We start from the raw sequence: 14,726 nt of genomic DNA, 5'->3' as shown, positions 1-14,726 counted from the left end.
ACAACTGGGGGGCACCTGGGTGGCTCAGACAATTGAGCACCCAACTCTTCATTTTGGCAGTCATGAGATCAAGCCTTGCATCAGGCTCTGCACTGGGTGTGGAGCCTGTTTGAGAGTCTTTCTCTCCTTCTCCTTCTGCCTCCCACCCCCTTTACTGGCATGCACACTCTCTCTCTCAAAAAAATTTAAAGAAGTAAGAAAACTAAACCAAGAAATTATAGCCAAATGGCTATGAGGTTATTTCAAGTGTGGATTATTTCATAATCCAAAATTCCAACTACCACTTTAAGATTACCAGGTCCCTTAGTATTTTTTTAAGGTTTTATTTTTATTTATTTGACACAGAGAGAGAGCACAAGCAGGGGGAGTGTCAGAGGGAGAGGGAGAAGCAGGCTCCCTGCTGAGCAGGGAACCTGATGCAGGTCTTGGTCCCAGGAACCTAGGATCATGACGTGAGCCGAAGGCAGACATTTAAGTGACTGAGCCACCCAAGGGCCCCTCTCTTAGTCATCTTAAGCAATGATGCATTAAACTGTTTTTCTTATTCGCTAAATAAATAGGAAAGACAAGGATGCAAAAAAGAGTGTTTACAGTGACATTGGCTCAGCCCAAAATACAACTGAATTCTGACACTGAGAAAGTTATTAGAGGAAAAAAAAATCCTCTAGTGAAATCTCAGGCATTAATACAGAGTAGCTACTATGAGAAGATATTTGTTTTTTAAAAAAGCAATTTTATGACTTTAACTTACATGCAACATCCTGAAGAGGCTGGGCTAGCAAAAGTATTACCCCTTAAGTGATACGCTTTAGTAAATAGAAAATAAGTATTTATAATCAGGTTTTTAGTAAGTTTAATCATTCCTCCCATAAATCTGTTTATAAGCCTAACAACACACTTGTTTGCATTAGAGAAGAGAGGGTGAGAAGTCTAGCCCCATGTGCAAATTATTCCATTCCAAACTAGTGAAATCTGTATCAATAATTACAAGTTCTTCAATAAATAGTACAACATACAACAAAAACACATTCCTGTGTGTATGGTGAACTGTGCTTAGACTGGAGAAAGAAGGGGTGGGTTCATGAGGAAGGAGGTTGTGGAGAAGAAAGGCCAACAGAGAAAAGAGAGGCAAGAAGTAGAAAGTGGAGAATAAGAGGAAAATTACATAATTGCAGTTACAGGTCTCCAGGAAAATAATTTAAAGCCAGTGTTACAATGAAGTGTCAAAGAGTGACCCACCACAACAACTATTGACCTTCTTTCTCCCAGGGTGCTATAAAGATAGGGGAATTAATGAAATCAATATTCTTTACTGCTCACCTGCCATAAACTTTAAGTGACCCTGGACAAGGCTGAATCGGTACACCTCTAGCATAGTGATTATAAGCATGGGCTCATGAACCAGACTGCCCGGGTTAGGATCCTGGGTCTGTCATTTCCTAGAAACAAAATATTCTACCTTTCTGTGCCTCCTTTTCTCATCTAAAAATAAGAATACCATCTACCTCCTAGAGTGTCTGAAAGAATGTAAACAGTTTTATAAACATGATACACTTAGAACAGTATCTGACATAATAAAAGCCATATAAGTATTAGCTATTATCATCTGAGTTGCCTCATGCTTTAGCCTCTCAAAAGAAAGGGAAAAAATTTTAAAGTTTTTCGTCTTACAGCGTACAGATTTTGACCATCATTTTCTCTCTTCAAACCTGGGGTTTCCTGGTCAGAAATGTCAGTGGTTTGATCTTCAGGTTGCTGGTAACACAATGGATTTGCTCATTCTAAAGGAAAATACCCATGTGATCCTCTGGAGTTAATATGAATCAATCTTTATTTTGTTACCAAACAGCTTCATGGAAATTCCTCACTGGCCATCCTAATCAAGCTAAACCGCATGCTAGGTTTTTAAAAAATTTTATTGAGATGTAATTTACATACCATAAAGATCACCTGTTCAAAGCATACAATTCAATGTTTCCTAGTATATTTAGAGTTGTGCATCCATCAACCATAATCTAATATTAGATCATTGCATCCCAAAATGAAACCTTGTACCCATTAGTCATCCTCCCCATTTCTCCGAGCCCTAGGCAATCACTTATTTACTTTCTATCTTTATAAATTTGCCTATTCTGGACATTCTATTTAAAACTGGGATTGTCCCCAGTATGAGGAAATGGAGATGCTACGTGGGGAGTTTGGGCAGTAGGAAAAGAATAAATGAAACAAGATGGGATCGGGAGGGAGACAAACCATAAGAGACTCTTAATCTCACAAAACAAACTGACGGTTGCGGGGGCGGGGGCGGGGGCAGGGGCGGGGGGGGGGGGTGGGGAGCCGGGTAGGGAGAGGGTGGTGGGGTTATGGACATTGGGAAGGTATGTGCTATGGTGAGTGCTGTGAAGTGTTTACACCTGGTGATTCACAGACCTGTACCCCTGGGGCTAATAATACATTATATGTTTATAAAAAAATTTTTTAAATTATTTAAAAAACCAAACTGGGATCGTACAGAAGCTCAGTTGGTTAAGCGTCTGCCTTTGGCTCAGGTTGTGATCCCAGGTTCTGAGGATTGAGCTCTGCATTGGGTTCTCTGCTCAGTGGGGAGTCTGCTTCTCCCTCTCCCTCTGCTCCTCCCCATTCCCGCCCGCAATGGGCTTTGTCTCTCTCTCTCTCTAATAAATAAAATCTTTAAAAATAAATAAAACTGGGATCATACAACAGGTGGAGTTTTGTGTCTGACTTCTTGCATTTAACATGTTTTCAAGGTTCTTCCATGTTGTAGCAATGTGTCAGCCCTTCATACACCTCTTTGCTGCTGAATATGCCATTGTATGGATATACCACAATTTGTTTATCCATTCATCAGTTGATAGATATTTGGGTTTTTTCCATCTTTTCATTATTATGAATAATGCTGCAATGAACATGTACATGTATCTGAGTCCCTGTTTTCAATTCTTTGGGGTACAGAATTACTGGGTCTAATGGTAACCTATGTCTAACTTGAGGATGTGCCCAACTGTCTTCCAAAAGGGCTACACCATTTTATAACCTCTCCTGCAATGTACGAGGTGCCAATTTCTTCACATCCTCACCAACTCCTGTTACTGTCTGGCTTTCTTTTTGATATGCTGGGCTTTTTACCTAGGAAAATCATTATTTCTCCTTCAAATCAGTGGTGCCTGCTCATTTTTGTGCTATACTCTTTCATTCTAGCATTTTTGAAAAAATACTTTGTTTTTTTATTGATTTTAAAGACTATTTATATATTTATTTATTTATTTATTTATTTATTTTTTTGAGAGATAGCATGAGCAGGGAGGGAAAAGCAGAGAAAGGAGGAGAAGCAGACTCTCTGCTGAGCAGGGAGCCCGATGTAGGACTCCATCCCAGGGATCATGACCTGAGCCAAAGGCAGACGTTAACCAACTGAGCCACCCAGGTGCCCCAGTAGACTTTGTTTTTTGTGTTTTTTTTAAAGATTTTATTTATTTATTTGACAGACAGAAATCTCAAGTAGGCAGAGAGGCAGGGGCAGGGGAGGCAGGCTCCCTGCCAAGCAGAGAACCCAACACGGGGCTCGATCCCAGGACCCTGAGATCATGACCTGAGCCGAAGGCAGAGGCTTTAACACACTGAGCCACCCAGGCACCCCAAGACTTTGTTTTTTAGAACAGTTTCAGGGGGGTGCCTGGGTGGCTCAGTGGGTTAAAGCCTCTGCCTTCGGCTCAGGTCATGCTCTCAGGGTCCTTGGATGGAGCACTGCATCAGGCTCTCTGCTCAGCAGGGAGCCCGCTTCCCTCTCTCTCTGCCTATGTGTGATCTCGCTCTCTGTCAAATAAATCAATAAAATCTTTAAAAAAAAAAAGAACAGTTTCAGGTTTACACATAAATTGAACTGACAGTACAAAGAGTTTGTCTTATTTTGTTTTTTGATAAAGGGTTTTCATCCAGTCCTTAGTCCCTTTAAAGATTGTTTCCTTGTACTCACTAACTCTGAAATATTTCCCTTACCAGTCTACCTTCAAAAGACACTGGTGGGTCTATTTCATACCTGTTACATCCCTAAAAATTTATTTTCCAATCAAAAATGGCAATTCAATTATACAATGGGGAGCTGTTACTTAAAGGAAGCCTATGGTGAATATTTTTGTGAAACACTGAATTCTTCATACATGTAAAATAATCCCCTTCAAATGTTCTATAGTAAGAGTTAGACCCTTAATTACTCTCTGAGGCACCCTTACTGTAGTAGCCTGTTTCACTATAGTTTCACTATAGTCTTCAGTCAAAATACTCTATTCATCATACTTGTTAACTGAACGGATACTGTATTAATCCATGACTAAGAATAGGATAGGATAATACACCTAAAATAAAAATAACAAATCAAGTTCTTTAATTTGAATTATCTACCTGAGATTATGGCTATTATAAGGGCATCAATCTTTAAAGCTTTGGTAATTTGGATAAAGAGATCATTAACTTCAAACTCTTTTTCTTCAAATTTTACATTGAAAATAATTGGCCCTTCCTGCCCCTTTACTCTTCCTCTACCATGAAAATATTGTTTTTTTTTTAAATATACTTCAGACTGGTTTTTAGTCATCACCAGTGTCCTCTGTGATGTCCTCCCCAAACTGTTTTATGCTAGACTGGCCCAGGCTCAGTTCTTGGACCTCTTCTTTTGCTACTGACACTCCCTTGGTGATTTCATTATCATGACTTTAAGCACCATCTATATGCTGATGATTTCCAAATGTACATCCCTGGCCCATACCTCTCCCCTGAACTACACAATTCTATGTCTCACTGCCTACTCCACATCTGTATTAAAATCTAGTAGGCACTTCAAACTTAACATGTACAAGACAAAATTAGTACTTTTCTGACCAAAACAAAAACCTGTGCCTTTCAGAGCCTTCTCCATCTTTATGGCAATACTGCCCTTCTAGGGGCGCCTGGGTGGCTCAGTCAGTTGGGTGTCTGCCTTCGGCTCAGGTCATGATCCCAGGGTCCTAGGATGGAGTCCTGCACTGGGCTTCTTGCTCAGTAGGGAGCCTGCTTCTCCTTCTCCCTCTCCCTCTGCCTGTTGCTCCCCCTGCTTGTACTGTCAGATAAATAAAAAAAAATTTTTTTTAAACTACTGCCCTTCTAGAGACCCAGGCCTTGGAGTAATCCTTACCACTGCTCACTTTCTGTCTTACAACCCATATCCCATGCCCTAGTGGGTCATTATTTGCTCTTCTCCAAAATATATGAATTTCAACCACTTCTCACAGCCTCCACTGTTGCTACCCTCATCCAAGCCACCATCACTTCTTGCATGAGTCATCAGACTCCCTGTAGACTATCACCTCAGAGCCTTTGCATTTGCCTTAACCCTAGATTGGCTCCTTTTCTCACCCCTCTATAGACTTAAATTTGGCTTTCTCTGTATGTGACCTTGCCCAATCTTCCTCCTCCCTTGCTTCATTTTTCTATAAATGATTTATCACCATCCAATAAACTATATATTTTACTCATTAATCTTTCTGTTATATCTCCCTTCTGTACACAATAAGCTCTATGAGGCAGGGATATTTGTTTAATGAATGAGCAGATAATCACTTAAAAAGATTAGGTATATTAGGGCACCTGGGTGGCTCAGTGGGTTAAGTATCCAACCCTTGATCTCAGCTAAGGTCTTGATCTCAGGGTCATGAGTTCCAGCCCTGCGTTGGGCTCCCCACTGGGTAGTGGAGCCTACTTTACTTATAAAATAACAATAACAATAATAAATAAACGATTAGGTGCATCTCCCTCCCCAAACACCTCTGTTTATCCTTAATAACCTACTCTTTGGGGAGCCTGGGTGGCTCAGTGGGTTAAAGCCTCTGCCTTTGGCTGAGGTCATGATCTCAGGGTCCTGGGATCGAGTCCCGCATCGGGTTCTCTGCTCAGCGGAAAGCCTGCTTCCTCCTCTCTCTCTGCCTGCCTCTCTGCCTACTTGTGATCTCTGTCTGTCAAATAAACAAATAAAATCTTAAAAAAAAACTACTCTTTATCATCCCATCCTTATCTAGTAATTCAAAGCTTCATTTCATTCTATTTAAATCCCACAGTATTTGTTTAATTTTTGCCATGTTTTGGGCATTTTATCAGATCTTAGGATACAGATAAATTCATTTTTTCATTTAACAAATATTTACCGAATATATATAACAGTGCTAGGCATGGAGAACACAGCAGTAAACAAAACCAGCAGAATCCCTATTTATTTTATTTTATTTTTTTCAGTGTTCCAGGATTGTTTATGCACCACACCGTGCTCCATGCAATACATGCCTTCCTTAATACCCACCACCAGGCTTGCCCATCCCCCAACTCCCCTCCCCTCCAAAACCCTCAGTTTGTTTCTCAGAGTCCACAGTCTCTCATGCTGCATCTCCCCCTCTGATTTCTACCAATTCACTTTTCCTTTCCTTCTAGAGAAGGAAAGTATCCCTATTTTGATGGAGCTTATAGACTAATGGGAGATGCTGATATTAAATAATCACACAAATAATAGTATGTAGTTATAAATATGTGATATAAGAAATTACAAAGAAGAAAGTTATTGGGGCACCTGGGTGGCTCAGTGGGTTAAAGCCTCTGCCTTTGGCTCAGGTCATGATCTCAGAGTCCTGGGATCGAGCCCTGCATCAGGCTCTCTGCTCAGCGGGGAGCCTGCTTCCCTTCCTCTCTCTCTCTGCCTGCCTCTCTGCCTACTTGTGATCTCTGTCAAATAAATAAAATCTTAAAAAAAAAAAAGAAGAAAGTTATTTAGATTGGTAGAGAGAAAATCAATGTAAGGTTTTCCCAAAGGAATAACATTTAAGCTGAGGTAAATAGAAAACCAATTTCCAATATATATAAACCCTTTAAGAAACTACCTTTCAGTCTATACCCTTGTGAAAAAATGGCTCCCTTTTTGCTCATCTATTCAGGAATGAGTAGAGTATCTGACTAGTACAGTAGTCTTAAAAAGTATATATACACAATGGAATATTATTCAGCCATAAAAAAGAAAGAAATTTTGCCATTTGCAACAACATGGACGGAGCTAGAAAGTATAATGCCAAGCGAAATAAGTCAGTCAGAGAAAGAGAAACACCATATGATTCCACTCATATGTGAAATTTAAGAAACTAAACAAATGAACAAAAGAAAAAACAAAGAAAGGGACAAACCAAGGAACTGACTCTTAACTACAGAGAACAAACTGATGGCTACCAGAGGGGAGGTGGGGGAATGGGTGGATTAGGTGATGGGGAGTAAGAGTACACTTATCATATGAGTAATGAGTAATGTATAGAATTGCTGAATTATTGTATTATACACCCAAAACTAATATAACACTATATGTCAACTCTCCTGAAATTAAAGTTAAAAACTTTAAAAAACTTTTTAAGGTGACAACTGACAGAGGAAAAAATAACAACAATGAGATACCACTACACACCTATAAAAAAGGGTCAAAATCAAAAACACTGACACCGCCAAAAGCTGGCAAGGATGTGGAGAAAGAGGAACTCTTGTTCATTGTTGGTGGGAATGCAAAATAGTACAGCTACTATTGGAATACAGTTTGGCAGTTTCTTACAAAACTAAACTTACTCTTACAATACCATCCAGCAATTGTACTCCTTGGTTTTTACCCAAATGACTGAAACTTGTATCCACACAAAAACTTGCCCATGAATATTTATTTATAGCAGCTTTGTTCATAATTGCCAAAACTTGGAAGCAACCAAGACATGTTTTAGTAGGTAAATGGATCAATACACTGTGGTACCTCCAAAAGAAAAGAAAAAGAAAATGAACTATCAAGCCATGAAAAGACATGGCATGAAAAGACAAGAACTTAAGTGCATATTACTGAGTGAAAAAGCCAACCTGAAAAGGCTACATACCAACTGTATGACACTCTGGAAAAGGCAAAAACATAGAGATAATAAAAGGATCCGTGGACCACAGGGGTTAGGGGAGAGGGAAGGATGAATAGGCAGAGCACAGAGGACTTTCTGGGCAGCGAAATGATTCTGTATGATACTATAATGGTGGAAATATGTAATACGTTTGTCAAAACCCACAGAATGCACAATCCCAAGAGTGAATCCTAAGGTACATGATGGTTTTGGGGTGATAATAATATGCATTGTAGATTCACTAACTGTAATAAATGAATCACTCTGGTGATGAATTTCAATGGGGGGAAGCTGTGCATTATGTAGGGTTAAGGGTACACAGGAAATCTCTGTACCTTCCACACAATTTTGCTGTGAACCTGAGACTTCTCTTAAAAATAAAGTCTATTAAAATTATTTTTTAAAAGGTAGTTTTAGACTGACAGTTAAGAAAGCACCGTGGAGTGGCAGAATGAGACAGAGAAGAAATCTGAGAACTATGCGCTAGTCTCAATTTGCCACAATCCAGTTATGTGACTTAGGACAAATTGTCTTCGTTTTTGTGGACCATATTTTATCTACCTGTACATAAAAAGGAGTAGATTTCAGTGGGTCTTAACCTTTTTTGGGCTGCTCCCCTCTAGGCTACCCTCCACAATAGGGTTATCTTCCTAAAAATTAAAGGTTGATTATATTATTCCCCTATTTTAAACTTTTGCCTATCCCTGAACTCCAGGATAAAAATCAAACTCTTTACTAGTGCATATAAAGATCCCTCATAATTTGACCCTTTTGGTCACACTATTCATGTTTCATTTCATGCCAGCCCACAGTTCTGTACAAGTTCCCAAAGTATAGTCCAAAGACTACCTGTATCAAGTACTTGTGATGAAAGCAAATGCCTTTGTGCCAAATAAGGTTAGGATCTCAGGCAATGGAATGTAAAAATCTACATTTTCACAAGATCTCCAGAAGATTCTGCCTCATGCAGTATTTGAAAACCACTGCCCTACATTTTAGCTACACTGAACTTTCCCCTATTTCCCTGCCTGAAATGTCCTTCCCTGCCTTATCCACATGGAAACATCTGCTATTTACCTCAAATGTCATCTCTGCTATGAAGCCTTTGGCCTAGGTAACTGGCTGCTCCCTTCTCTGTTTCTAGCACTTTGTTCATCCTTCACATAGTACTTAGTACCTCCTATAATTATCTACTTACATATCTCTTTCTCCTCCTATAATGCGAGCTTGAAAACAGAGACTATCTCTTAACTTACTTTTATATTCCCAGCATCTAGGACATAATAGACACACAATAAATGTTTGTTGAACAAATCAATGAATGGATAAAGATGAAGAGCTAAACTAGTCATTCCACAAATACTTTTTAATTTTTTAATTTAAATTCAATTAATTAACATACAGTGCATTACCAGTTTCAGAGGTAGAGTTCAGCGATCCAGCAGTCTTATATAATATCCAGCGCTTACATCACACGTCCTCCCCAATGTCCACCACCCAGCTACCCCATCCAGCAGCCCTCCCCTATAGCAACCCTGCTTGTTTCCTATGATTTTTTAAATTTTTTAAATTTTTTTTATTTAAATTCAGTTAGCCAACATATAGTACATTAGACTCAGATGTAGTGTTCAGTAATTTATCAGTTGCATGTAACACCCAGTGCTTATCCTATCACATACCCTCCTTAATGCCCATCACCCAATTACCCCATTCCCCACCCACCTCCCCTCCAAGAACCCTCAGTTTGTTTCCTAGAGTTAAGAGTCTCTCATGGCTTGTCTCCCTCTCTGATGACTTCCCATTCAGTTTTCGCCCCTCTTACCCTATGGTCCTCTGCATTTCTTATATTCTACCTATGAGTATGTTTCCTATGATTAAGAGTTTCTTATGGTTTCTCTCCCTCTATGATTTCACCTTTATTTTTCCCTCCCTTCCCCTATGATCCTCTGTTGTGTTTCTTAAATTCCATATATGAGTGAGAACATATGATAATTGTCTTTGACTGACTTATTTCATTTAGCATAATAACCAATACCATCTAGTTCCATCCACAAATATTTGAATGCATACAATGTGCTAGGCACTGTTCTAGTACAAGAAAGTAGCCAAAACTTTTTGCCTATAAGACAAATAGAACCTTGCACATAAGGTTCTATTTTAAGCCTCTTTTTACATTTTATCTGTAGGAACTTCTAAATGAGCCTCTTTATTCATGCTTAGAAAAGAACCATTTACCCAATGTTTATAAATAAGTAGCATTACAACAAGTGACAGTGGGAAAACACGATAGACTTTGTCTATTCCCATAAATGCGCTTAAAGAGTCCAGACTCAATTTCATAGTAACCTTTAACAATTTCTGGAGAATGTAACTTAAATAGCTGGCAAAGGAGAAAGAAGTAAATGAAAACAAAGCCAAAGTGATTCTGCCAATAAATACTTTAATGAGAACCGAGGTCTGAAACATACATAGCAGTAACTGCCCTGGCCTATGCCTTCTGCTATAGCCCAAGTCTGGGGCTAACCAACTACATTTAACCAACATTTGAAAAGAAGGCCATGTTGAATGTCATCCATCAGTATCCATCTTCACAGAAGATACCAATCTGGGGCCAGAGTCTCAATGTTAACACTTCCTCTCAGGGAAAAGTTAACATGGTAACACAAACACATGAACAATTCTGAACCATCCTATAATTCTTCCATCAGGAGGTTCCTGGGAGACCAGTGGTTCAGTAAACACAACTTTGTCAAAATACATTAGAACACGGAAAAAGGGAAAAGAGTAGAAAGGCTGGCAGGGCTTGGCTCACATTTAATTCAGTCCTTAGATCTGAAGCCTCTTGAGCTGCTCGTATGTAATAAAAAACTGAAGAGTAAGTTATGGAAGATCACTGGGTTGATAATGAAAACCTAACTAAGTTCTAAAATTGTATATTACATTCTCTTACATTGAGGTATTTAGTCTGTGCTCTTTTGAGTTGTACTTGCTTAACTCTTTTTAAAAACAATACCTGGCAAATCAAGAATGTGCTGAGTTTCAATCATGTCCCAATTATGATTTAGCATGTAGCAATAAAAACAGATTAAAACTAACATACTTATCATCTTCAGGGGCAAACAGGCCACACACACAAACACACACACACACACACACACACACACACACCCCACCACAACCCCAAAGAACATTAATGGCAACATATAATTCAATGCTAAGAGTAATTGTTATAGACTTTAGGTGATTAGATCAATCCCAAGGAGGGAGAAGAGATACTATCTCCCTCAACCTATAGTCTCCACAACAGCAAGGAACTACTTTTCAATCCTGCAATACTCACCACTATACACACAAACTACACACAATATCCAATTCATCTCTGCACAGAAGAGGCCCTCAAACACAGCTACAGAAAGGAGATCCACGCATGAGTAAAGAGCCCTACTGGCTTGGATTCCTTCACTCTAAGAGTGTTTTCTGTGTTATTATTTCCCCAGTTATTTTGGTCCCATAGTTAGGAGTAGGAAATATGGACCACTTCAGCATGTACTTTCCTTGGGAAAATCCCAACAGGGCTTCCAAAAACTTAACCCCCTTCCAGATTTGGTTGTATGTGTTTTGTTTTAAAGAGGAAATTTTGGTACATCTTTTCTGCTGCCTTTAGTTTGAGGATGGAACCAAGCAGAGAAATGACTTTCAGCTTAGTTCCATCCTCAATGGTCACAATTAGAAAGCTTGAGTTTCTCACTTGACTAAAGGTGTCAATAATCAAATTTACCTGGGAGCTTGAAGCATCTGCTGTCATTCTCATATTCTAAAAGGATACAATGATGTTCCAGGGTCCAAGTCGAAGCCAGTTTGGCCAAAATCCTTTATAGAGTGCAAAAAATCCCTCATGTTTCCACATCTGAGGGATATAATAAAAAGTAGAGTGAATTCCCCTATTTACATCTGACAATTACTTTTATTTTAATATTCCTTTTCCATGTCCCTCTCCAACAACTTATACCTCCATGAATGCTGTTTTTCTAAAGACATACATTTTGAATTCATATATACTCTAAATCTACCTACTCATTCAACAAATATTTAAGCACCTTCCAAATACAAGGTCCTCTTTCTTGATGTTTACTATATACGCTATATACGCTTCTCTGGTTTGCTATCATTACTATTATAGCAATATTATTATTATTACTATTATTATTATTATAGTAAACCAGAGAAGTACCTATGGTAGCCAGCCTCCAAGATGACCCCAATGGAAGCCACCACCAGTTATTCACACCCTTGTGTTACCCCTTCCCACAACATCCCAGGAGAGGTCTGTGTCACCAAGAGAATACAGCAGTAGTCTGTAACCTCCATGTTGTGTTGTAAAAAAGATGTTTCATATCGAAAAGCCTTCTGCTTCTTTTTCTCTCTTGAATTGTTCACAGTAGAGAAAGCCAGCTGTCATGCCATGAGGAGAGGCCCAAATGGTGAAAAAATAAGGCTTCCTGCTAATAGCCACATGGGATCTCTGAAGCAGATATGCCAGCTTCAGATGGCTGCAGCCCTAGCTTGACATCTGACTACAATTTCATTACAAACACAGTGAGGATCTCTAACACTCCATGAGCCATACGAATCTTTAAAATGCTCCAAAACAGTGACCAACTCCTTTAGAACATTAGGACTGGGGGGGTCCACTTTTGGGCTTCAGGCAGTTGTGTGAAAACAAACAAGAAATTCTGTAGATAACAGAGACAACAGACTACTTTGTAAAGTTATACATCCATTCAATAAATAATTTGCTGTGGATAAAGTGATTAAGATGCACACAGCCCTGCCTTCATGGAACTTATTGTCTAGGGGACAGACAGACATTAAAAGCAATTACAATAAAATGTAACAAGTGTAAATAAATGTGATATAATCATACAATGGAGTATTATCCAGGCATAAAAAGGAAAAACACACTGATAAACACTACAACGTGAATGAACCTTGAAACATAGTAAGTGAAAAGAGCCAGTCAAAAATGTCACATATCCTATGATTCCAGTTATATGAGACATCCAAAATAGGCAAATCTACAGAGATAGAAAGTAGATTAGTGGTATCTTAGGACTGGGAGGGAGGGAAAAGGGGGGTGATAACTAAAGGGTACAAGGTTTCTTTTTGAATTCATGAAAATGTTCTAAAATCAACTGTGGTGATGATGGTCATACATATCTGTGAATATACCAAAAGCCACTTTGCATAGGTAAATTTTATGATATGTAAATTAGTTCTCAAAAAAGATGTCTTAAAAATATAATAAATGTTGACAGAGCAAGTACAAGAAACTATGTACATATAACCTAGTTCAACAGTCAGGGAAAGCCTTTATGAAAAAGTAATCTGATCTGAAGAATGAATAGGAGCTAGCCAAGTGAAAAGGATATTTAGGCTAGGGTAGGGGCATCTAACAAAGTATGCGGCATGGATGAAAACTTGGGAATGAAAGAAAGTCTACCAGTAGAAATTGTACAAGCCATCTGGAATGTAAACAAAGGTAGCAGCAATAAAGCTGTAGAAGGAAAAATGGGCCAAATCATATAGAGCCTTGAGTCAACCAGAGGCCATTCAAGGGTTTCAAGATAGAGGTGACAGGATAAGATTTGCTGCTGTTTGTTTCTATGTCAGAGATGAATGCATAACTCCATTCACTAATGCTCTGGGATGCTTACTGATGAAAAAATAAAGCATGATGTGATTATATAAAATGACAATATCGAGCAGTCATTATAAAGAATTTTAACATCAAGTTAAAAGTAAGTGAATGAGTGAGTAAATGTAAGTAAAGGCCAATGCCAATATGAAAATATGTTTCTGCCAGTACAACACAGCATGGTGGTTATAGGATAAACTTTGGAATCAGACTCTGGTTTAAGTCCCAGATCTACCACTTATTAGGTATGTGATCTTGGACAAATATTTAGCCACTCTGCTTGTTTATAAAAATGGAAAACATATCTACTCCATAGGGTTGCTGTGAGTTAGAGGATATACCACATGTGTGTGGCACATAATAAGCATTCACTAAATGCTACCTATTACTCTATTATTGTGCCTTATATCTATTCTTAACCAACCTTCCTGAAAGAGTATTTTACACTTGTCTACTTACCCTTCATTCCTATGTGTTTATCTGTCTCTATGAGAAGTGTCATGAAGGCTGAAAGTTTTTGTTCACCCAAATTGAACAGCACCTGGCACATATGACTTAAACATTTTTGTATTCAATGAATAATTAAACACAGTCTTCAATGCAATCTAGCTTTTGCAAACATCAACCCAACAACCTCCTCTAGAACATATTAAATCCAACAGATATTCTGTAGTCCTTATACTGGATCTCTCTGTTCCAGTTGGCATTAAATAAGTACTCAAATTTATTACTCCCTTAACTTCCATGACTTCTAAGTTTCCTCATATCTTTTGATGGTTATCTTTCTGTGTCTTTCCTAGGTTCCCTACCTGCCAAGCCCTTAGCAACTGGTATTCCCCAGAGTTATTTCTTTGACCCTAACTTTCTCCCTACGCCACAAATTGTCAAGTGGAAGGATAAGCATGGCAGAAATATTAAAGAGAGGCTTTTACCAAACTCTACTCCCCAGAGTCTAAGAAACACTTCCTCTGTGAATCACTATTAATAGAAGGAGTTCATAATACTCTAGTGTGCTAGAAAGGCAAAAAAAGTTGGGAGCTCCTCTACCTTTTCTCCTTGGTCTTCCCATCAACAGGTAG

General features: G+C 38.7%; 1 protein-coding gene across 2 annotated transcripts in view; it reads right to left on the bottom strand.

Moving 5' to 3' along the window:
* Window positions 1-10,373: 10,373 nt before the first annotated feature.
* The window catches only part of SLC25A14 (solute carrier family 25 member 14), a 30,328-nt gene continuing 25,975 nt past the window's right edge, over window positions 10,374-14,726 (bottom strand). For both annotated transcript variants that reach the window (XM_080795350.1, XM_080795351.1), the window contains exons 9-10: window positions 11,779-11,859; window positions 10,374-10,820 (exon numbers count right to left, since the gene is read on the bottom strand). In XM_080795350.1, coding sequence (XP_080651476.1) covers window positions 10,779-10,820; window positions 11,779-11,859 — 123 coding nt within the window. In that variant the 3' untranslated portion in view covers window positions 10,374-10,778. The remainder of the gene's footprint in view (window positions 10,821-11,778; window positions 11,860-14,726) is intronic.

This window comes from Martes martes (assembly GCF_963455335.1).
Source record: "Martes martes genome assembly, chromosome: X".
In the NCBI taxonomy this organism is placed as follows: domain Eukaryota; kingdom Metazoa; phylum Chordata; class Mammalia; order Carnivora; family Mustelidae; genus Martes; species Martes martes.
The sequence above is the reverse complement of the archived record's forward strand: the minus strand, read 5'-3'. Positions and strand labels throughout refer to the sequence as shown.